This window comes from Cynocephalus volans, chromosome 1 (genome assembly GCF_027409185.1).
Source record: "Cynocephalus volans isolate mCynVol1 chromosome 1, mCynVol1.pri, whole genome shotgun sequence".
Taxonomy (NCBI): Eukaryota; Metazoa; Chordata; class Mammalia; order Dermoptera; family Cynocephalidae; genus Cynocephalus; species Cynocephalus volans.
The window spans coordinates 41,871,671-41,896,529 of NC_084460.1; the positions used below are offsets into that span (position 1 = coordinate 41,871,671).

Below are 24,859 nucleotides of genomic sequence, written 5' to 3' on the forward strand. Positions count from 1 at the left end.
GCAGGTCGTATAACAACTTAGAGCAGCATTTATGGAACCTTTTCATAGATTTCATCTTCCCATCAGCTCTGGAAGCAAGCAGGGTGGGTATTACTGTCCCCATTTTACATACGAGCAAAGTGAGACTGAGAGATCTAGGGTAATAACTAGATGCAGCTGAGGAAAGCTATCCACAAACAAGTAACAGAGAAGTTCGAGAATATCCTTAATAACCAGAACTCTCAGGTAACTGTAATTCTTAGGGCTGGGGTGAGGTGGAGAGAGGAAGAAGCAAATGAAAAGAAAACAAAGCTACCAAAACAAATGCAAAACAAGACACAAACCTTTCACATTCTCACATTCAGCCTAGGATTTTCTCCCTTCATCATTAGTTTAAATGATAAAATGGGAGTTGTAAAGCACTGATTTCTTTGGACTTAGGGAGGATTTTGCAGAATTATTATTTTTGAGCTCCTCATTTATTTGTTATTATAATTATTTGCCATCTCATTATAAATATTTATCTTTTTATTTCTCATCTTTAACCAATGGCCCACTTGGATATCTAGGACTAAAAGCCCCACAATTTAAGATGCAGAGATCTGAACCATCATGCGGTATAGTGTTTCCTAAGTAACGAAACAGATGGGTCATGGATTCTTCTGATTTCCACTAACTGTCCTTCTTGCTTGCTCATCATGCACTCAGAAATCTCTAACTATTCCACCTTAAAGGAAAAAACATGTTTGTATGGTTACTTTGTCTATTGGTATTTTAAAAATAGAGGTCAAAAAAGATCTTTTATCAATGTGTTATGATCCTTTTGGAAGAGACTGATCTAGTAACATTTCATATTTCAGTTGTCCATTGTTGTGTAACAAAACACCCCCAAATTTACAGTCATCTCTAATAAGAAAGATTTTACTATCTACAATGGTTCTCTGGGTTGAATGGGCTCAGTTGGGTGGTTCTTCTGCTGCTACCACTTCAGATCTCTGATGAAACTGCAGTCACATGGCAGCTACAGTTGGAATCATCTGGAGGCCCATATAGAATGCTGGGATGGCTGAGCCTCTCCCTGTCTTTATTGTTTAAGGGTTTCTACCCATGTTTTCTCCATGTGGCAGGGTCGCCAGACTTTTTACATGGTGGCTTAGGGCTCCCCAAAAAACATAAAAGTGGAAACTGCTCAAATCTTAGGCATAGAACTGGCACAGTGTCACTTCAGCCATATTTTGGTGGTTAAAACTAGTTACGGAGCTACACAGAGTCAGTGTGAGAGGAGACCACATAAGGGAATAAACACCAAGAGACATGGTTCATTGGGAGTCATTATTAAAGACTAGCTCCCACAGCCCAGAAAGGGAAAGAGACTGGCCTAGGGTCACATAGCAAGTTAGTTGTCAAAACAGAAAAGAACCTTAGTTTCCTAATATAATATCTAATGCATTTTCCTTTCCTCATTGCCATGCATATAAAAATGACTTGGGACTCCTACAAGTTCCTCAATTAACAAAATAAATATAGTTTCTTCTCCCACCCAAACTAAGAAAGCATACGTTTTAAGGGTACTCTCAACAAAGATGGAGAAGTTGCAAGTTCATTAAGTGAATCTGGAAATTCTGTTATCTGGTATATTAATTTGGAGCTTTTTAATTGTAATTTACATAGGCCAACTCAACTTGGCATATTGTAGATGCCAGATAAATAAATTTGGTTGGAGGAATGGGTGTGTGGATGGGTATACAAAGGGTTGGAATACAAAGACAGGTGGATGAATGGATGGATTTGTGGATAGATGGATGGCAGGGGTAAGTAATGGACAGATAGATGGATGAATATGTGGATGGATGGATGGATGGACAAATGGATGCGTAAATAGATGGAGTAGATGGATAGATAAATGGAGGGAATGAGAGACGGAGGGGAAGTTGGGTGGATAGATGCTCTGGCAAGGAACCATTCTGAACTCTGTCTCTTTGACTTTTGTTTTCCAGGTTGCCCCCCACCTGTCCTGCCCCTGTGTGCCTCTGTATCTTTGCTGGGTGGCCTGGCCTTTGGTTATGAACTGGCAGTCATATCGGGTGCCCTGTTACCACTGCAGCTTGACTTTGGGCTAAGCTGCTCAGAGCAGGAGCTCCTGGTGGGCAGCCTGCTCCTGGGCGCTCTCCTTGCCTCCCTGGTTGGGGGCTTCTTCATTGACCGCTATGGCAGGAAACAAGCCATACTCGGGAGCAACTTGGTGCTGTTGGCAGGCAGCCTGAGCCTGGGCCTGGCTGGCTCCCTGGTCTGGTTGGTACTGGGCCGCTTAGCAGTTGGCTTTGGCATCTCCCTCTCCTCCATGGCCTGCTGTATCTACGTGTCCGAGCTGGTGGGGCCACAGCAGAGGGGAGTGCTGGTGTCCCTCTATGAGGCAGGCATCACCGTGGGAATCCTGCTCTCCTACACCCTCAACTACGCACTGGCCGGTGCCGCCTGGGGATGGAGGCATATGTTTGGATGGGCGGTCGCGCCTGCTCTCCTGCAATCCCTCAGTCTACTCTTCCTCCCTGCTAGTTCAGATGAGACTACAGCCCACAAGGACCTCATCCCACTTCAGGGAGGCGAGGTCACCAAGCTGGGCCTGGGGAGGCCACGGTACTCCTTTCTGGACCTCTTCAGGGCACGGAATAACATGCGAGGCCGGACCACAGTGGGACTGGGGCTGGTGCTTTTCCAGCAGCTAACGGGGCAGCCCAATGTGCTATACTATGCCTCCACTGTCTTCCACTCAGTTGGCTTCCATGGGGGATACTCGGCCATCCTGGCCTCTGTGGGGCTTGGTGTAGTGAAGGTAGCAGCTACCCTCATCGCCATGGGGCTGGTGGACCGCGTGGGTCGCAGGGCCCTGTTGTTAGCTGGCTGTGCTCTCATGGCCCTGTCAGTCAGTGGTATAGGCCTCATCAGCTTTGCTGTGCCCATGGGCTCAGGCCCAAGCTGCCTGGCCATGCCCAATGCCACCAGGCAGACAGGCCTCCCTGGAGACTCTGGCCTGCTAGAGGGCTCAGCTCCACCTCCAATGCCGAGAACCAGTGAGAACCAAAGGGAGCCAGTCTTGTCAGCTGCTAAGAAAACCAGGCTGCATCCTGGAGCTGGAGAACCCTCAGCCCCTCCCCTGCCAGCCATGAGCACTGCCTTGCCAGCTCCCACTGTGCCCACCCCAGAGCACGCACCACTGCGCTGGACGGCGCTGGTCTGCATGATGGTCTTTGTGAGCGCTTTCTCCTTTGGATTTGGACCAGGTGAGTGGAGTCTTCATGCAGGTGACTCTGGAACCTTCTACCCATCTTAGTGGGAAATTCCATTCAGGATCTCTCTCAGCGGGACACTAGAGGTGAATTGACCATGAAACTTCAGGGCTCCTCCCAGGGCTAGTTAGGCTAGGGCCTAACTTGATGTTTGTAATTTATTTTAATGGCCCCCAAATCATTTAAGCCTTAGGCCTCGTAAATCCTGGATCTGCCCCTGGATAGCTCAATTAAAAGAGCTTACTGAAAGGGATTTACTGAATAGGGTGAAAACCAACCATCCCAGTTTGCCCAGGACTGTCCTGGTCTTGGCACTGAAGGTCTTGTGTCCCAGGAAACCTCTAGTCTCGGGCAAACTGAGGCCGTTGGTCACCCTGCAGGGATCCTCACTACGGTGTTGGGGAAGCAGCTGGGGAGAATTTGGTGGCAAGAGCCTGACATTCGGCCTGAATCACGTCGTTGGGAGGCTGCCTGCTTGACCCACTGGTGCCAGCCCCCAGGTCCCAGCCCCAGCCCAGGAGCCCTCCTGCTCTCCCGTCCTAGTGACCTGGCTTGTCCTCAGTGAGATCTACCCCGTGGAGATCCGAGGGAGAGCCTTCGCCTTCTGCAACAGCTTCAACTGGGCCACCAACCTCTTCATCAGCCTCTCCTTCCTCGATCTCATAGGTAAGTCCTCTGACCTAATTCCTGGGCCCATTCTTTCTAGACCCAGAAATAGTTTCCTCCACACAGAGCTGGGGCTTCTATATTTGTAGGGTTATAAGTGACAGAAAACCCAATGCACACAAGCTTATGAACAAAAGGGAATATTTCGTCATAAATCACTGAAAGGGGGATGGTCGGCTTGAAGCACAGCTGATCCAAGAGTCTCCACCAAAAGCAGCGGCCACTTTCCACTCCCTCCCAGCATAGCATCCCACCCTGGGGGCTTCGTCCCAGACAGACCCACTTCAGGGTGGCAAAGATGGCCACCAGAAGCAGATATCAGAAAAGAGAGCACCTTTCCCAGTGGCCCCCCGCCCAATGCCTGGACAACCCTCATTGGCTCAGCAAGATCACATTCCTATCCCCAAACCTATCATAGTGGCTGGACGGTGGCTATTCTGATGCCTGGGTGGGGGGCATATTCCCACCCTGGAGACGGGGTGGGGGGCGCCTCGCCGATGGCCTGAACCGAGGGTGGGGGAGGGATAGTTCCCCAGAGAAAAATTGGGGTGCTGGTATCAGAAAAAGGGGGGAGGGGTTGAAAGATGAAGACGACAGATAACATGACCAACGAGACTACCTCATTCTGGACCCATCAGTGAGTGGGCTGGCTTTACTGGCATACTTGGGAGTACAAGCTGAAGGAGAGGAGAGGAAGGGTTGAAGCATCCAGTCCCCTTTCTCCAGGAAGCCCTCTTTGATTGGGGTGGGAGGGGACAAGCCCTGGTTGGGGAGCTGGCGGCAAGGGGTCTGGAGACATAAGTGTGTGTCTCTGCTTCCCCCAGACAAGTCTATTCTCTTTTCTGTGGCCAAAATTCCTCACTCTAAAGCAGAAGAGTTTTTTGAATTTTCCTTTTTGTAGCAGCAGAACTATTCTTCAAATAAAACTTTATGCAGAAACTCCACGGAAGTGTCCAAGACAACATCTAGAGCCCTTAGACATGCTGAAAATTTTCTAGGCCAGATAATAGATGATATTCTACACTGGGTACTGGCAAGAACTCATCTGAGACCAGCAGGTGTAAAAGCTGCAGTGTTTATTTGCTCTAAACCAGCTTAGACTGGCTCATGCCCACCTACCAGCTGGAAGTTCTTCTCAGATCTGGTTGGGTGACATCGTCTCTTCCTCCCTAGCCTTCCAACCCAGTCTGAGGGGTGATGGGATGGCGTGGAAATGAAATGGGTTCAAAACACCAGGGAAGGGACTCTGAGATGCTGAGATACTCATGCCCTAGGCCACTGGTCTTTGCTTGGCCTTGCTCATCTGAGTCAAAGTGGGCAGGGCTCCTTCACTGTGAGCCCCAACGTGTGGTTCTTAGGGTTCAGCCATTTTCCTACTCCCTGTGGTCAAGAGTCAAAAGCATAGCCACCTCTGGAGGACTGTGGGAAATACTGGCTGTAGAACCTGCCCACCATAACTGTCTTCCACCCCTGTCTTAGGGAATCCAAGCTTCTCCCTGCTGCCTCAGTCTTCAAGCATTTCCCTTTATGTGGAATAAATGAGTGAGTGAGGAAGGGAGGGAGGGAGGGAGGGAGGGAGGAAGGGAGGAAGGAAGGAAGGAAGGAAGGAAGGAAGGAAGGAAGGAAGGAAGGAAGGAAGGAAGGAAGGAAGGAAGGAAGGAAGGAAGGAAGGAAAGAAAAGTTTTTTTAGAATTGTGTCATATTATTATTCCCATTTCACAGATGGGAAAATACATCCTTCCCCAGTCCAGCCAGGTAGTCAGAAGACTAGAACTAGCCCTCCTGGTTCTAGCTCAGTGCTCTCCCCGCTGGGGGTCAGGCCCAGCTGGTCAGGGGAGGCTGCCTGGAGGAGGTGTGGCCATGGCTGTTAGAGGTGAGAATGACGTCCAAAACATAATTTGTGCTTCCACCTTGACAAAGCCCCTTTCTTCATGGCCTGCTTTCTCTGTCTTCGGCTGATTGAATTCAAAGGACTCGGGGTCATCCCCATCCTGGTCACTGGCCCTAGACCCTGGCCCTCACCTGAGGCTCCAGGAAGAGAGAGGGGCTGGGGTGCTGAGCCCTCCACCCAGAACTGAGTCATGGTTTCTGTCCTCTTTCCCAAACCAGTCAGACACAGGCTAAATTGGCTGAAACTCAATTCTCTCAGTGATCAACTCACCAAATGGCCATTCATGGAATTTGTGAGAATTTTTTCTTTTGGAAACTGAGCTTTGCCAAAGCTGCATCCATGAAGCTGTTTTACTAGTGAATTGGATGTCATTTTCTCTCGGTTCAGGTTTTCCAGTTCCCAGCATGGTTAGTGTTTTAGATGTGAGTGAGTAGTTTTTCCCATAAATACAAATTGCCATTGTCTCTGTGTTTGTAAATTTGTGCCCTAGCTCTTTCCCTAACTTTGGGAGAACCAGTTCAACTCTTCCTTTACGGTACTTACCTGATAGCTTGTTGGTCATTCTGCAAATCAGTCCTCCAGGGAATTTGCTTCGGGTGAGCTGATTTCAATGCTTGACCTAGAACCTTCCAGCTGGCCCAGGCTGCGGGGCCAGAGTGCTCAGCTCCCCGGCCCTCACTCCCACCTTCCATTCCAGGTGCCATCGGCTTGTCCTGGACCTTCCTGCTCTACGGACTGACTGCTGTCCTTGGCGTGGGCTTCATCTATTTATTTGTTCCCGAAACTAAAGGCCAGTCATTGGCGGAGATAGACCAGCAGTTCCAGAAAAGACGGTACGAGGCGGACAGGATGGGTCTGAGAGGAAGAGCTACAGCAAAGCCCAGCACATCACTCAGGAGCGCCGTCCCCATACTGTCTCCTTGTGAGACAGTGCTCTTCCTCTCTTCCTATCTCTCCTGCTGCCTAGACACTGTGAATGTCAGATCTTTACACACGAGCTGTTTTCCTTGAATTGTTTTGTGTCTTTCTATAGCAGCTTTTCATTTGACTTTAAGGCCCAGTTCACAGGAATATTAAAATCATGCAGATAGGGAATCACAGGAGGTTAGAATGGTGGAATGTTAAAACCACAGAATCTTAGAGTCATGGAACCTTTACATTATAACTGTGGCCCTTCAACATTGCATATAAAGAACTATGGGCTTAATCCATTCACTCAGTGAGTATTAAGTTCCTGCTATGTGCCAGGCAGTGTTCTAGGCCTTAGGAATTGTGGCCAAGAATAAGATGGACAGGTTCTTGTCCTCATGGAGCTTCCATGTGAGCGGGGGAGGAGGACAGAAAATAAACAAGCTAGCAAATGCATAAATAAGAGCATTTTGGTTGGTGATGTGTAATTAGAAGAAAATGAAACGCATGAAATATGTCAAGAGGGCTAGGTTGGCAGAGAGGGGACAGGGGTGCAAGAGGTTGTGGCTAAATTAGAGTGGATGGTCAGAGAGTGAAGGCCCTCTGAGGAGGTGCAATTTAAGTTAGCGAGAAGAAGGAGGCAGCCGGGGAATGATGAGGGAGGGGGTTGTCCCAGGCAGAGGGAACAGCAATGGAAAGCCCCTAAGCTGGAGCATACCTGGCAAATGCAAGAAATGAGGAAGCCAGTGTGGCTGGAACAGACGGAGGGAGGGAGGAGGAGTGGATCATCAGATCAGTCAGATCGGCAGGAGCTACATCAAATAAGTCTTCGGGTCACAGAGGGGAGTTCACAATCTTAGCATCATGGGAACTTAGGCTGTTTGAATAAGAGAAGAGTAGAATGGGAGTATCGGAAGGGACCTCAAAGTGCTACAGTCCTAAGCATCTTCAGCAAATGTCCCCAGTTACCTTTCACAGCACAGGGGTAGTCCCCAGCTCCTGACTGCCCATTCTGTTTCTGGGAGGCCCTAAAAGACTTTTTCAAAATCATTCTGGTATTGAGTTGGAACTGGCCTCCCTGCAGCTGCCTGCCAAGCCCCGCCTCCATCGGGCCCCTGCAGCAATGCAGGATGAGCCTGATGTAAAAACCTCTAACCTGGTCCACCCACTCCCCTCTCTACCAGCTAAACACTCCCAGTTCGAGGGATGGCACCTTCTGCAGGTTTCTCAGCAGCCCAGCTGTATTAATTAGGAAATAGCTTCAGCTGCTTGAAATAGTCTCAATGCAGGGGGTCCAAAGCTGGGGTGGCTGCTGTGCTCCATGAGGTCATCCAGGGTTCCAGGCTCCTTCTGTCTTGCTGCTCTGCCATCTCCACAATATTGCCTTTTCCACATGGCCCAAGTCAGCTTACCAACACATTCCCACAAGAGGAAGGGGAGAACACAAGCCTCAAGGTCACTTCCACCCACATCCCTTTGGACAGAACCTGGCTCCACTCCCTCAAAGGGGAGGCTGGGAAACATGGTCTTCAATCATGTCTTCAGCAGCCATGCACTCAGCTAAAAATCAAGGATTCTGTTACTAGATAGCTGCCTGGGATCTCTGCCATGCTAGTTTTCTTGGAGAAGATCCCAGACCCATCCTCTGGGACAGAGAGCAAATGAGACAGAGAAGCAGGTGGAAGCCAGGGCTGGGGTAAGGCAGGGTGTGACTGTAGCTGAGGGGAGTGCCAGGCTAGACCTGGGCAATCAGGGTCACATGGGGATCCTGAGCCAGCCTTTGGGGACAGGAGACTGAGACTACCTCAACTCCAAAAGACAGGAAGTTAGGAACTTTGGTAGGGTCCGGAGGCAGGTCTGTGTTTTATCACTTCAGTCCCTATAGTTTAGGAGTTCCCTGATATCAGAGCCCACAGAAAGAGAGAAAGAAACTTGAAAGAAAGGGACCAGGACAGCCCCTGGGATTTTGATAGCAGGGACTCAAGGGACAGTGTTTTCAGCACCATGGTTTCAGTCTGTGTTGCTCCAGACAAGAGTCACATTCCCAGGAGAAAGTCTGATTGGCCAAGCCTGGTTTATGTGCCCACCTCTACCCCATAACTCAGCCAGGATAGGGCAGGTCTCTTTGATTGACAGTCCTACCAAGACCACATGCAACAAAGAAGAGACACCTTTAGGGAGACATTAGTAACACAAAGGGCTCAAACCCTCTTACAATCAATGTGTGTTGGCTGCCACAGGTTGTTCCTTTCATTTTCATATCACGTTATATAGGTTCAAAATAGACCCTTCCCATCTGCTCAGGTTATGTAGTCACAAAAAACAAACAAACAAACAAACTTCTGAAAATCTCTGTTTTACCTCAGTCTCCCAGGAATCCATTCATTCAACTCTCAGCAAATATATTCAAGTGCCAGCTAGGAGCCAAGCACTGTAGTAGCTCTGGGGGCAGAACCACGGCCAAGAGAGACCCTGTCTCTGGATTAGGGGGAAGTTATATTTTAATGTATGGGAGAGAGATAGACTACAAAACACGTAAATGCACAACTAAGATCATTTCAGAGTGATATTTATATCATGAAGAAAATAAGGCAGGTTAACCTACCAGAGTGTGAACAGTGAATCTGGGGGTGGGTACAGTTTCTTCAGCTAGGGTACAAGTGTGCTCTGGATGCATTCCTGATACAAGTGTATCGTGAATTCTCCATGTGCGTGGTGATATATTTGTGTATGTTTCATTCACTGCCCTATTCCTGGGGCCTAGAACAGTGCCCAGCTCATCACAGGTCATCAATAAACATATCTCTGTTGAATGAATGAAAAAATGCTCAATGAAGGCCTCTCTGAACAGTTAAGCTGAGACCTGAATGATGAGAAAAAGCCAATCATTTCAACAGCTGGAAGAAATGTTCAAGGTGGAGGGGACAGCAAGACAAAAGCCCTGAGGTGGAAACCATCTGGGTTTATTGAAGAGAAAGACAGGAGGCCAATGTGGCCGGGTGTGATGAGGATCTCCTTATAAGCAGGGGATCAATTCTTGTGCTTAGAAAGTCACTCTGGCTGTGATGGGGAGAACTGTAGGGCAAGTGTGGACATAGGGAGACCAGGGAAGAGCTGTTGGGTGGTCCAGGCGAAAGAAGATGGAAATTAATATTAAGGCAGGAAGTAGGAAGGGTCAGGGTGGCGGTGAGGGTGGGAGTGGGGAAAGGGCGCCAGTGGATGGCCCACTTCCGTCTCTCCAGGGAAGGCCCCCACCCCCTGCTTCCCCCTGATTCCACTCATTCTCTGTTTGACAGGTTCGCCCTAAGCTTTGACCATGAGCAGAACTCAGCTGGCGTCCAGTACAGTCGCATCAAGGTCTCTGCAGCCTCCTGAGGAGTCCATCTGCCTGGAAATGCTGGAACTGTGGTTTTAGGCAACCATCTCCAGCTTCCTGCTTCCTAGGCCCCAGAGCACAAGTTCCAGGTGGTCCTTTGGAAATTGCTCCTGCCCCAAAGGAGGTCTTTTTTGCTGGGATGAGAAGGGTGAAAGTCTGAAAACCCCAAACTCTTCATTTTGAGTCCCAGGCTCTGACGGTTCCTGAGGATCTATCTTCATGCCTCAGTTTCCCCATTGACTTTGCACATTTCTGCAATATTTATAATGAGAACATCTTATGGAATCTTCATTGCACCATAGGCTTTCTTAAACAATCTCTAGGGTACCAGTCCTGGCAGGAAGTCTCACCTGGTCTCTCTCCTAAATCCAGCTGAGGATACCATACTCTCTGCTCTGTTTTTCCATCTGGCTGAGACATTTTGGTGAGGGGAAGCCTGCTTTTTGGCTCTTATATCCCAGTTTTGTTCAACCCAACTTATTCTCTTACCCAGAATATTTTTCTTTCACCAGCAACTCTGTTTGGTTGACAGGAGGCCTGAGTTCTAGTCCTGGTTCTGTGAGTGTCATTGTTGAATGACCATGGACCTCAGTTTCCCCTATATGTACAATGGGGGCCTGGGCCAGGTCATTCTTAAGATCTCTTCTGACTCCAGTGGCCTCAAATTCTGAATGCTGGTAACACAACAATAATCAACACGGGCCCTGCCCTCAGGTTGCTAGTCATCTTTTGGGGGGATGTATGTTTTAATTAGTAGGAAAGCTAAGAAGGATTCCAGAGCTGTGTGCACTAAAATTTAAGAACCATCACAGTGCATGTAACAAGCACCAGGAGCTGTTTCCAGGATGGTGCAGGACAGTTTTGCAGAAAGGAGATGTGTTTGGAGGCCCACAGCCTGGTTGATCTTGACATCCCCTCTTGGCAGCTAATGACCTTGGGTAAATAACAGCTCCCTGAAGCCTCAGTTTCCTCACCTGCAGAATGGGGATAATATGCCTCCAGGGGTGTATTTAATGCCTGTCTCCCTCCAGGCAGGTCTTCAGCTGGTCCCATTCAGCTAGCCAGGGCCTGGGGGATTTCTGCTTACCCCCAGTCTCCCAGGTTCCCACCTTTGGGACATTGTAAATGGTCATTCCTCAAAGGGTGAGTCAGATGGAGCCCGAGCGCATCACAGAGCCCCCGAGACTCTGGCCCCTTGAGTTGTCCTCTCCTCTCAGTGTCTAGGTACTGCCTTATATCCAGAGGTGTGCTGGAACTGCCTTGTACTGGCTGGCGAAAACCGATCGCTAAATTTTTAGGATTTTTGTGAGTCGGTTGTGAAATACAGCCATTATAAAAAATTAAATTATTTAAACTTACAATTAAATAAATTATATTAAAACAAAGGTAATTAATACTGAGAACTCATCACCTCCTAATTATCTTACTACATTTTTACTATTATCTGTGCTCTTGAGGTTATTTTCATGTAATATATTCTATGCAGGATGGAGGGGAGATACCATGCTCTCATCCCAATTCTGCATTCAGTGATGTCACATTGGTCACTTAAACCGGCCATGAGACTGTATTCACATCACAGAGATTAGGGAGATCAGGGCTCGACTTATTGTTTTGTTGATTTCCTAGACTTAGGAATGTGCTGGATAAAATGTTAATAATGCAAATTAAACTTTAAAATGCGTCATGTCTGTAGCCCATACATTGTGAATAGCACAGAAAAATGAAGGACTATTCTTCCAGTATTTGAACACTGTTACCCAATTCAGCACACAGGCTGCTCATGTCGTTGGTGAAGGAGTTCTGACACACATCTTCATTGTTCTACTTTTGTCTTACTCATTCACATAAGCAAAAATTCAACAAGCATTCATGCCAGACCTACACCCGTTCTTCAATGATATGAGCAACTTCTTTGCTGAGCCATATAGTTTCCAGGCATTTTTATTTTCAGTCTAATTTTGTGAAATCATGGCTAAATCGCAATGGTATGTTGGCTTTGGATATAAGAGTTTGGCAAAAAATCAACAAAAGCATTCTCTAAGAATTAATTAGCTATATGGAATTTACAATAAAGAGTATTTACAGTAAGAAATTCATTATTACTTGTAAATTGTGTGCAACAAACACATCCTTTATCTCAGTAAAATTTACACACACACACACACACACACACACACACACACACACACACACACACTCTTATATTTTTCCCCTGGAAAGCAATTGTTAAATACTTACCAGCACACCATTGCTTATATCTGTCCTCATGACCCCTTCAGATCAGTTCTCTCTCCTCGGACCCCTAAACCTCTCTTGATTCTCCTTTCCTTTCCTGTTAGTCTGGAAGAATGCTCTTCTGGTCTTAGGGCAGATTCTCCCCTTTCTTGATCAGGGTCATAAACTGAGAGATCATGTAAATGAGCAAAGCTCGTTATGATAAGACGCTAGGGAGCAGTGGAGTCTGCGGTCACTGACAAACACAGGCCCTCTCTTAAAGGGGCTGATGACGCTCAGTTCCAGCTGCTGGCTGCCATGTAGGAATGTGGACCCAATGTGGCCTGACCGTCTGAATTTTCACTAACAGCCAGAAATTCAGACTTTGGTGCAAATTTTCTTGATTTTTAAGTATTGGCAATTGATTCTAAACTTAAAAATAGCTTATAAGCTGAACCAAACCCCCTGGGCTGGATCATGGCCTTTCGTCTGTGCCTCCATTCTTGATGTTTCTTCCTGTGAGACACTCCTCTCATCTGGGATTTTGAGGCTCCCAGCTTAATCTTCTTAAAGAACCCTGGCTTTTGAAAAGCAATGCCAAGTAAACTAAATGGCTAAGCCCTTGAATTGGGTGGGTGGGAGGGGGTATTATTGATCATAAAGGAAAAGATACCTGGAGGGAATAAAAATAGTCCATATCTCAACCATATTATGCTGGCACAGTTAGGTGAGTGACTCGGGTCAATGCTCATCTGTATAATGGGGATGATACTAACTCTTCAGAGATGACACGTGACATTCACTTAGTACAGGCAGGCTCATAGTGGGTGCTCCAGAATGGCTGAGTAACTGTCCCATCAGCCTCCAGGGACACCTGGCCGTGGGTGAGGAGGACAGTGAAGGCAAGGACCAGGTAGCAGTTGGGAAGGGGGGACATCAAAGAAAACTAAAAATTGGGGGCACCTGCTAGGTGCTCAGAAATCTTTAGCACCAACTGGAAGAGAGAAGTGGTCTGTTCGTTAATCCGCAGGGTACACGGTGGGAAAGCTTCCTCCTCCCAAATAAGCCCAGAGTCACTTCAGGGAAGTAGGCCCCAAACCCCAGCCTCACGCACAGCCCCTTCGTCATGTGTGCCCATCACTTACACCTTCAAGTATTGGCCCAGTTGCACTACGTAGACTACTATGAATGCTTCTCTTTGGGCTGATTTGTTTTTCCACTTAAATAAGTGTATTTTTTTTAAAGGAAACTTATTAGTTTATTTTTCCCTTGAATGCATATTTATTGAGTGTCTATTATGTGCCAAGCACTGTTCTAGACCTTGGGGGCACAGCAGTGAACAAGACAAGGTCCCTATTCTCACAGAGCTGACCTTCTAGTGGGGGAGATACGCTAGAAACAGAAAAGAGAGAGGTGGGAGGGGAGAGAGAAAAGAAAGGAAAGGAGGGAGGGAGGGAGAGAAAAGAAAGAAAAGGAAAGAGAGGAAGGAAGGAAGGAGAGTGGGAGGGAAGGATGAAGGAAGAAATGAAGAAAGAGGGAAGGAGGAAGGAACAGGAGGAAAGAAAAGGAGGGAGGGAGGGAGATAGATTAAATAGATGACAGAGAGAGAGAGGTGCATGCCGGTTGGTGATGAGTGCTAAGAAAAGATAAAGGGCTAAAGAGAGATGGGGTGGGGGTCAGATGCAGATGTTTGCATGCTATTTTAGCAAGAGTAACTAGGGTAATCAGAGAGAACCTCTCTGAGGTGATGGCAGCTGAGCAGAGACCTACACGAAGGACTAGAGTGAGACATGGAAAGATCTGGGGGAAGAGCATCCCAGGCAATGGCACCGCACGTGTGAATTCACCTGAGATAAGACTGCACTTGGCATGTGGAAGGAACCGCAAGGAGGCGTGAGCAAAGGGTGAGTGGTGGGAGAAAAGGAGGGCGAGGTAAGCAGGGGCCTGATTGCAAAGGGTCTTCCAGACCATGGGAGGATTGTGATTTGATTCTAAATGTGCTGGGAAGCCTCTGGAGGATTGTGAACAGTGGACTGACATGATCTGACTTGATGCTGTAAAATAATCATTGATGTTGGTGAATACAGAAAGTGAATATCAATAACAGAGATAGAAAGAAACTTAAAATACTACAAAAACAACACAGGTTCACTAAATTCTCATTAACTACTGTTGTCTACTGAGGGTTTTGAGCCCGCTGCCTGCTCTGTGTTGAAAAGGGGAGCTTAGCGAGTGTGAAACAGACATTGGAGACAAAGTAGCACCAACCTAAGACTTTCTCTTTGTCTGGATTGAAAGAACAATGATGTGATTCGACATGTGATGTTTGTGAACCACCTAAAATCATTTCCAATACCACTGGAAATGGGCTTCCCACGCTTTGCTAAATACAGCGGTAGGGAGAGAATACCAAGAAAGTCATAAGCACCAGGAAGGACAGAGGTGGTTCTCGCTCATGTCACACCCTCCTAGAGACGAGCTTTGCTGGTGTCAGCATGGAACCTGTTTAGACCAGAGCCAGGTTCCTCCAGCAAATGTCTTCTGAGGAAGGAGAGAAGATACCAGGAGGGGGACAGGAGAGGAGGGACAAGATATGAAACCAAGCAGTTCCCACACCTGCAGTCATCAAACCTGGAGGGGGAATTTCCTTCCCTGCCTTGCTGATGAGGAAGCTGAGGCTTATGAGACTGATGACCGGCCCTCTCCCCTTCAGCTCCTGCTGGCCTCCGCAGTGGCCTTCCATCCTCATGGGTGACCCTTCACCAGCCTGGCCTCTCCGGTTCCTGGACTGTGCAATCCCAGTAGCTTGTGCTCCACTTCACCTCCTCACTGAACACGTTCAACCTCAAACACTACTCACTTTCAATGTTTTATTCCAAACACCCCACTTCCTGGTCACCACTTCTAATGCTAATTCTGCTAATGCTCCTCCCCAATGGCAACAATTCTCTGACCTCATTGAGACCTTTGAGCTCTAAATGTGAACCCCTGACCCCATCCCTTTCCCAGTATCCATGAACCTCTTCCTACCTTCACTTCTCTCTTGTCCAACCTGCATCCCATATCCCAACTTTATAATCCATCCCTTGCAAACACTTGGCAATGCTAAGCTGCATTAATTTACACACCCATCTTCTTTTTGTGGGCTGTGAATGTTGTGGGAGAAAAGCCACACAACCTGACAAACAGGTTTCACTTAAAATCCATGAGCCCAAGCCTCATACTCACCCTCCCTACCCTCCTGTGGCACACTCCCTTGCTGTCTGACTCAGTGATTTGATATGGTCTCCTTGGTTGAAACATCTCCTGTCCCTTTTATCTCCCTCACTCTCAGCTGTGAACTGTGCCTCATACTTCACTGAATAGACAGAAGTTCTCAGAAAAGGCACAGAGGCTGCCACCTAATATTTTTTATGTCTTTCATGTATATTAATAGAGCCCCTGAAGTTTAGCTGGGAAAAATGGCTGCCCCAACTAAGCACTACATTTCCCAGACCCCTTTGCAGCTAGGTTTGGCCACGTGAGTAAGTTAAGGCCGATGTGAGGGGGCAAAAGTCGTGTGTCCAACATTCAGGCAAGCCCTATGGCAAAGAAGACTAATTATCCCTCCAAATCCATTCTACCTTTTTTCCTTTTTCTACTAGAAATCATTTTGATTTAGCTGGATATGTGGCCATCCAGCTAAAGGTGACATTTCCTAGCTTTCCTTGCAGTAGAAGGGCCATGTGACTGAGTTCTGGCCATTGGATATGAGCAGTAGTGTGCATCTTCTGGGTCATTTCCTTAAAAGGAAGCTGTGTGCAGTAAATAAATGTGCTCTTTCCCCTTTCTGCAGGCCAGAATGAGTATGTGATAGTCAGCTGCCACCATGCAGTTGAAGACAAGGGAACAGTAGAACAATGAGATGGATGGGGCCCAGATCAATAGGTGAACTAATTAATTCACCTATCACTCCTGTTTCAACACCCATTACAGGGCCATGCATGAGAGAGGAATGAACTTCTATCTTATTCAAACCACCTTATTTTAGGGTCCCTTTTGTTACAGCACCTTAGCCTGTGACTTAACTGATACATACCCTTGGGTGAAAGAGACATGCCCTTCCTTTTACCTTCTCCCATCTTGTTGACTGACATGAGAGTGTGTTAGGGAACCATCTTAGACCCAAGCAGACAAGGAAAATGTCCCAGGGATGGTGGAGCATCAGGCTCCAAGTTTCCTGGATCCAGGCTGACTTGACAGAGCAGAGATACCACACTGGCCTGGAGTATTACATGAAAGAGAAATACCTTCTATCTTGTTTAAGCCACTGTTATTTCACATGTGTGTTACCTGAAGCCAAACTTCGCCTAACCAATACAGAGAGCCCCTCCCCACACCACAGAGCAGCTCACTAGCTCCACCCTATCCTCTGTCCTCCTATCATAGTATGATCCCTTTACTTGGACTGCAGGGGAAATACTATCTCCTCGTCACCCCTTGGTGAGCTCCTCTGTCTCCTACATCATCAACCTCACTTTCTATTGGACCATCCTACGTCCCTTGTTTATTTTCTCCATGGCACACATTTTGCCTTCTAATTATTTTATGAGTGTCTGTGTACTAGGATTAGAATTAAAATTCCTTCATCCATCCTTCCCTTCCTTTTCTCCCTTGTGAAGCAGGCTCACTGGGCACCGGTTACCAACCTGAGTCTGGTGAGACAGAACACACATGTGCATGACAAGTTATGTGAAGTGGGTTTAGGACTTAACGGATGAGCAGCAAGGGACAACAGAAGCCTGAGATTCATTGCAAGTTGGTCCCCCAAGGCTCAGGAAGGCTGCCTGGGGCAGATGGAATCTTGACTGCATATGCTCCACTTGCACCACAGCTAAGGGACCCCAAACAGCAGCCAGCCCTAGATGTTATACACCAGCGTCACGTGACTCGGTGGACTAAAGCCTTGAAGGACATCCTGTTTCTAGGGGGAACAGGAACAGAGCCTGGGCTGCTCCGGCCAGCCATGCTGCAGCTCAGGGTGTTTCATTACCAGCACATCCTATAGTTGTTCTTAAAAATGACCAGTAAAAAAGTGGGAAGGGGCTTGGGCCCCTAAGAGAAAGTCCTCCTGGCCACTTCACCCATGCTCTGCCCCCCAGGACCAGACCAGGAGGGAGGTGCAGCAAGGGCTGGACAGAACTCAGTGGAGCTGGAAGAGAGAAAGTGACAGCAGCTATTGGGTGCCACCATCAATGGGAGATCCAAGGGCTGGAGTTTCCCAGAGCTAGACAGAGGCAGGAAGCACCCCTGAGCCCACGCACCCCAGTGCCCAAAGGTGGAAGTCACAGATATGGCAACACATGAGGCGTTGTGGATCTGAAGGAAACTTCTGTATAAAATCAATAAGAAAGAACAAGTTTCAAGCCACCATGCTAAAGATTAAATTATCTTTTTATTGTCTCTATAGAAAAGGATCTCATGAAATTGTTGAAATGAGAAGAGAGTACACAGCCAAAATGGTAGTAAAACAAGTATAATAGGGGCAGGTCAGGCAATAATAATGACAATTTGTTATTTTTCTTGATTTGGGGTCATGTTTATGTATTTGCCAACTTTTTTAATGTTTCCAATTTGTAGTGACTTGTTTTCTGACTTGAAATAAATATTTACTTCCATGCTTAAATTTTATATTTGTAGATTTATTTTTATTTTTTTTAAAGGAGAGTGACGCTGAATAAGCTGGGGCCGGCCCCGGCTGGGGAGGGAGGAGCCAGGGCAGAGGGCAGAGTGCAAAGGGCTGACGGCAGAGGGCAGAGTGCTGACAGCAGCTGCAGGCTGAGTGTTCTCCTGCCCTGAGCCCCAGCCTGAGTTCTCCTGTCATTATGCCCAGAAGCCAGCTGGAATAGCCAAACCATGGATCTAAGAAGGGGCTAGTCACAGGGCAGGCTCTGGTGACAGCCTTAGTGGTCTCTCAGGCTCAGCAGGAGGTTTTCTTCAAAATATCATCAGGTGGAAACATCAGGGCACATAAATTTCAATTTTTCTGCATGGGAGAGACCTCTATCCAAATCACTCCTAGAAGTCAGGATCAAGTGGAATTAACTTGAATACGTGTTTGTAACATCACTTTCTCAATTATTTGTCCTCTTTTAGGAGTGGGAATGCCAGAGGAATCCAGAATTTATTTCTAGGCTCATTAATTTATAGGATTAAAGGGATGGGTGAAGAAAAAAGAAATCATCAAGAAACACCCATCCAACACTTGACTCCCTGTATTAGTTAGAAAACTTTTAGACAGAAACTGAACCTGAACAGGCTTACATTACCAGGGGAACTTACTAGTTCTGGACTGGAAGAGTCATAGGTAGTTCTGGCTTCAGACAGGCTCAGTTAGATCCAGGACTGGGGTGACATCACATCACCGAATACGCAACGTCTCTCTTCTTCCAGCAGCAACTCTGGCTACTTCCCTCCAGATTCACAGAGATGGGGAAAGAGAGGATTTCTTTCCCCCCAAACCCTGGCCAACACCTCCTAGCCTCTCACTGGTTCTGTTTGGGTCAAACGTGCATCTCTGGAGCCCGTCATGGGGGGCAGGGAGTGGCAGACAGACTGGCCACCTGAGCAGAAGCTGGAGGTGGGGTTGTATTTGTTTCCTAGGGCTGCTGTGACAAAGTGCCACAAACTGGGTGGCTTAAAACAACAGAAACGTATTCTCTCACAGTTGATTAAGTCAGAAGCTGGATCGAGGTGTCAGCAGCTCCCTCTGAAGGCTCTGGAGAAGACTCTTTTCTGCCTCTTCCTCCGTTCTGGCAGCTGCTACCCTCTTTGGAGCTCCTTGGCTTGTGGCTGCATCACGCCAGTCTCTGCCTCCATCTTCACATGGTTATCTTCCCTCTGTGTGTCTCCTCTGTGTCTCTACTAAATTTCTCTCATTTTATAAGGACCCTAGTCATTTGACTGAGGGCCCACCTCAATTTAGTATGATCTCATCTTCACTTGATTACATCTGGAAAGACCTTTTTTCCAAATAGTCACATTCACAGGTTCCAGGTAGACATGAAATTTATGGGGATACTATTCAGTTCAGTACAGGGGTCAGTCACCCAAATCATGTGGCTGAGAGGGGGAGAGGTAGATGCCCCAAAGGCAGGTCAGGGTACCCTCGGCAGGAGAAGAGGAACCAGATGCTGGGAGTCACTCAGCACAGTTCCTGCTGCAAAGTCCCAGCCATGTGTGTGTCCAGCTGCTTGCATGCCCCGACAGATGGGGGTGTCACCACTGAGCCAGGCAGCCTGTTGCTCAGGGAGGCAGGTGCTCTGCAGTGGGGACTCTGCCCTGATGTGCACCACTGGTTTTATTTGTTGTTTTGCTCATGATTTGATCAAGGATCATGGGGTTCCCTGGCACAAAGCTGAGCTAAGAGCAGCTGCAGGAGGGAGGGGTGGGGGTGCCTGTGAGGTACATAGACAGGAGGTGAGCCAGCCAGGAGGAAGGGCCCAGGAAGTCCATAGCACATGAAGATAGGAGACCCAGGTCTCAGTTCTGCCTCAGCTGCTGTGCTAGTTTTGTGACCTTGGGCAAGTGACTTCACCTCTCTGAGCTTCAGTTTCCTCATCCCTAAAATGGGGACAGCAAAAGTCTCCACCTCAAAGGGTTACTGGGAAACATTATGAAGACACTGGATGGGAAACCACTTTCTAAGCTGCAAAGGGCAGCGCCCCCATATAAAGTAGGAATTTGCCAAAACTTTTCCCCCAGAAGCTGGCAGGGCTTCCCACCCCACCCAAGGGCTGTACCCAGCTCCTACTCTGACCCAGACTCAGTTTCTGTATTTGTTCATTTAACTTTCCAGCTCAAATATTTTCTCATCTGTGTCATACGAGGAAGATGGAATTTTGATGTCAGACACAAAGTTTTCACAGAGCCACCCTTTGAGAGAGTTTCCAGACCCTCACATGCTGGGTCCCATCCAGAACAGAAAATAATTTATCGTGGATGAGTTGGCATGTGGTTTTGGAACTTTTCCTCCTCATGAAAGTTTGAAGTGGAAAAGCTGACATTCTGCTTTTAATTGATCCTCACAAGATGAGAAAAATTCCCAAGTAGGTTGTTATACTGAAAATCTCCTATTCTAAAAGAAATTAAATAACTTAAAACAAATTCAGGTCTTAAAAATTATTTTGTTTAACATAATGAATGATGGCACATCAAAATATACTAATTTCAAAATTACAGTGCACTCTAATTTATTTAGTTTTGCTTTGTATTAAAATTGTATTGAAATTTAAAACATTTGTTGGCTCAATTTAGGTCTTCTTAAATGATCTAGCTAACATACTCTTTCTTAATAGTGGTATGACCTCTTTTTTTGTTATTAAAATAATTGAGTCTTTAATGATTGTTTTTGTACATTAAATCAACAGCTTTTGTACTCTGTGTGTGTGTGTTAGTGGATTTGATACTACGAAGTTGCTAAATTCTTCCAGATTTGGGATCCAATGCCATCCTGACTCTTCTGGTTTGACAGGTTGGGTTGGTGATTAGTAAGATATGATCCCAAAAGCTCTTTTTGTAGCATGTTATTCTTGTGATAATAAATACTATTTATCTTTGAGCTGATCAGTAGAATTTCAACATCTAAAGCAACAAAGAGGTTTTTTTCTAAACCCCCAAGGTACGTCTAGAAGGTGAATAACATGCCTTCTTAGTTTTGAGTGATTAGTTTAATAGAAGCCTACCGATTTTATATGACACACAGTTTTAGGGACACCAGAAATAACTCTAAAGTGGGCATTTGTCTTTTGGACTTTGCAAAAGCCAAAGCTACACCTAGTGCCAAACAGCCGTTTTGGTCTGAATACCATGGCCAACACCAACCTTGGATGTACGTGAATTTTCTACTCTTAATATTCATCAAGAATTAACAATGTTTATCTCTACGTAGTGGAATGAGAGGGAATTTTAATTTGATTGCTTATGCCTTTCTGTATTGTCAAAAAATTCCACAATAAACATATATAAATTTGTAATAAAAATTTAAAAGAACATCAACAAAATTACTACAAACAATAAAGTCAAAGTGAAGTTGTAATAGATAATTGTGCAGCAAATATCTGCTCCCTCCGCACTCTCAGCGGGGTATACTTGCCCCCCTCATTGAGGGTGACCGTGGTCACATGACTTGCTCCAGCCAATAAGATGGGGACTGAAGCCACACTGTGCCCTTCCCAGCCTAGACATTAAGAGACACCTAAAGCTTGCGTCCTGGAATGAGAAACCTGGAACAGACCTGAATCTGACCTGCAGCCCAAAGCAAAGCTGCCCCAGCCAGCTGGCCTATCTGAAAGTGAGAAACTCACACCAATCAAGAGTCTGGGGTTGTCTGTTAATGCAGCAAGTGCTGACTAATACAGAATCCAACCAAGTGGGAAGTATTTTTACCTCACCCACTGAGTAGACTCTTGCCACACCTGAAAGCCCTAAAGTTAAAAATTTGTAATAATCCAGTTTCTGTTTTCAAAAATGAAAAACATTGAAAGACATAGGGAAAAGTAAAACTCACTGATACCCTACCACTCAGACATAACCCTTAACCACATTTTGCTGTATAACCATGTAACCTCATCTCTGATGGCAGATCAGGCTACTTAGATAGGAAGGTAGCCAAAAGGGAATCCCATCCTTCCACCTGTTCAGATCAAAAGCCTGGGAGGGGCTGGTCGGCTAGCTCAGTTGCTTACAGCCGGGTGTTGATAACACCAAGGTCAGGGATTCGAATCCCCATGCCAGCCAACCACCAAAAAAAAATCTGCCAGCTCTGCAGGACTCGACCTTTTTCATCATTCCCTCCATCCCCCCCACTACCACTGCCACCGTCTCTCACCTAGATGGCTTCTATAGCTACCTAACAGGCCTCCTGACCCCTTCTGTGCCTTAATCTGCTCTCCATACAGCAGCCGGAAGCATCCTTTAAAAACCTGAGTCAGAACAGAGTTAAAAGACAACCAACAGAGTGGGAGAAAATATTTGCAAAATATACATCTGACAAAGGATTAATATCCAGAATATATAAGGAACTCAAACAACTTTACAAGAAGAAAACAAGCAACCCAATTAAAAAATGGGCAAAAGAGCTAAGTAGGCATTTCTCTAAGGAAGATATACAAATGGCCAACAGACATATGAAAAAATGCTCAACATCACTCAGCATCCGGGAAATGCAAATCAAAACCACACTGAGATACCACCTAACCCCAGTTAGGATGGCTAAAATCCAAAAGACTCTGAACAATAAATGCTGGCGAGGTTGAGGAGAAAAAGGAACTCTCATACATTGTTGGTGGGACTGCAAAATGGTGCAGCCTCTATGGAAAATGGTATGGAGGTTCCTCAAACAATTGCAGATAGATCTACCATACGACCCAGCTATCCCACTGCTGGGAATATACCCAGAGGAATGGAAATCATCAAGTCGAAGGTATACCTGTTCCCCAATGTTCATCGCAGCACTCTTTACAATAGCCAAGAGTTGGAACCAGCCCAAATGTCCATCATCAGATGAGTGGATACGGAAAATGTGGCACATCTACACAATGGAATACTACTCAGCTATAAAAACGAATGAAATACTGCCATTTGCAACAACATGGATGGACCTTGAGAGAATTATATTAAGTGAAACAAGTCAGGCACAGAAAAAGAAATACCACATGTTCTCACTTATTGGTGGGAGCTAAAAATTAATATATAAATTCACACACACACACACACACACACACACACACACACACACACACACAAAACCGGGGGGGGGGGGAAGAAGATATAACAACCACAATTATTTGAAGTTGATACGACAAGCAAACAGAAAGGACATTGTTGGGGGGGGGGAGGGAGAAGGGAGGGAGGTTTTGGTGATGGGGAGCAATAATCAGCCACAATGTATATCGACAAAATAAAACTTAAAAAAAAAATTAAAAAAAATAAAAACCTGAGTCAGTTCACACCACTCCTCCCAGCTGATCTCCCATGGCTCCCCGTTACTCAGGGGAATACCCATCAGGACCTCGCAGGCCCAACCTTCCCTCTCCTACTTCATCTGCTCTCAGTCCCCTCCCTGCTCAGTCTGCCCACATTTTCGCTGTTCCTCTGACACGCTGCCTGCGCCCTTGGCTCTCTCTGTGCCCTTTGCTAGGAAAGTGCACACGCCTGGTACTTGATGGCTCACTCTCTCGCTTCCTTCCATCTGTTATTCAAAAGTCATCTTCTCAGGAAGGACTTCCCTGGCTACGTTAGCTCAAAGTTCCCACTCACATGAGCTGGCATGCAGGTACACGCATGCACGCACTGGTACACATGCACGCACACATATGATACCCTCCTCCCGTTCTGCTTTATTGTTTCTCCTTGGCCTCTCTGACATACTACATAGCTAGCTTATTTTGTTAATTTATGATCCATATCACCTGCTAGAATATAAGTTCCACAAGAGCAAGGCGTTTTGCCTGTTAACTTCTGTACTCCCTGTGTTTAGTTAGAATAGTGCCTGGCACATAAGTAGACATTCAATAATATTTGTTAAAGGACTGCCCAGTTAGCTCAGTTGGTTAGAGCATGGTGCTGATAACAATAAGGTCAAGGGTTTGGATCCCAGTACCAGCCAGCCACCAAAAAAAAAAAAAAAAAGGAAGAATAAATATTTGTTGAATAAATGAATGAATAACTGAATGTAAAGTGCCTGGGATGTTGCAGGTACATAATAAAGGGTAATCATTAACACCAAGGAGGATAAAGAAAGATGCTTTCTTCTTCTTTCATTGTAGATGTTGTAAAAAAGTTGATAAAAGTTTAAAGTGGAGTTTAACTATATTATATAAAGGCATTAAGGCAACTGTTAGAAAAACAGTTAACTAATTTTTAAGAATTAGATGACAGGAAGAAGGAGCAGTGGAGGAAATAATATGTGAACAAAATTCCTCATCTTTTGTCGCTCAACATAGATCATTTAAGAAATAGTACGTTACGTTTATTTCTTCACGCAGAGGCTTCAACGTTTTGGGCGCTGGTTCCGCAAATCTATTCTATTTGTCCCAGAAAGTGCTTTAAAATTTTTGAGTTCGTTGCCATCCTTTGAAATTTGAGATATTTCAGGTATAACTCGTGTTTCTTGATTCTCTTAAAAAGGGTATGTCCGTGGTGGGTCTGCATCCTGCAATCTGGCCACCAGGGGGCGCAGTTACCACTACTTTCTTAATACGTGGCTTTTCACTCCTGGTGTAAATGTGTAGTGGTAACAACATAAAAAACAGAAAACAAAACATTCTAGCAATGGTAGTATCAGGGCAGTAGGGCCTGGACTATTGGAAGGACTGGAAAAGAGATTAGCTCCCCATTTAGAACTTTTTACACTGTATGTGTGTTCATGTGAGTTCTGTACACGTGTCTTGCTTCTATAATGAAGGGACTAGCTAAGTAAAAAATCACTTAAAAATACATTTTTTACTTTAGAAAACACTGAAAATTATAAAAATTAAAAATAAGAACTGCTCA

General features: G+C 46.2%; 1 protein-coding gene across 1 annotated transcript; it reads left to right on the forward strand.

Moving 5' to 3' along the window:
* The first annotated feature begins 1,777 nt into the window (after positions 1-1,777).
* On the forward strand, positions 1,778-10,107 carry SLC2A10 (solute carrier family 2 member 10). The gene is made up of 5 exons (XM_063094492.1): positions 1,778-1,790; positions 1,977-3,260; positions 3,810-3,932; positions 6,521-6,656; positions 10,029-10,107. Exons 1-5 carry the CDS (start codon positions 1,778-1,780, stop codon positions 10,105-10,107), a joined length of 1,635 nt encoding a protein of 544 aa, XP_062950562.1.
* The last annotated feature ends 14,752 nt before the right edge of the window (positions 10,108-24,859 follow it).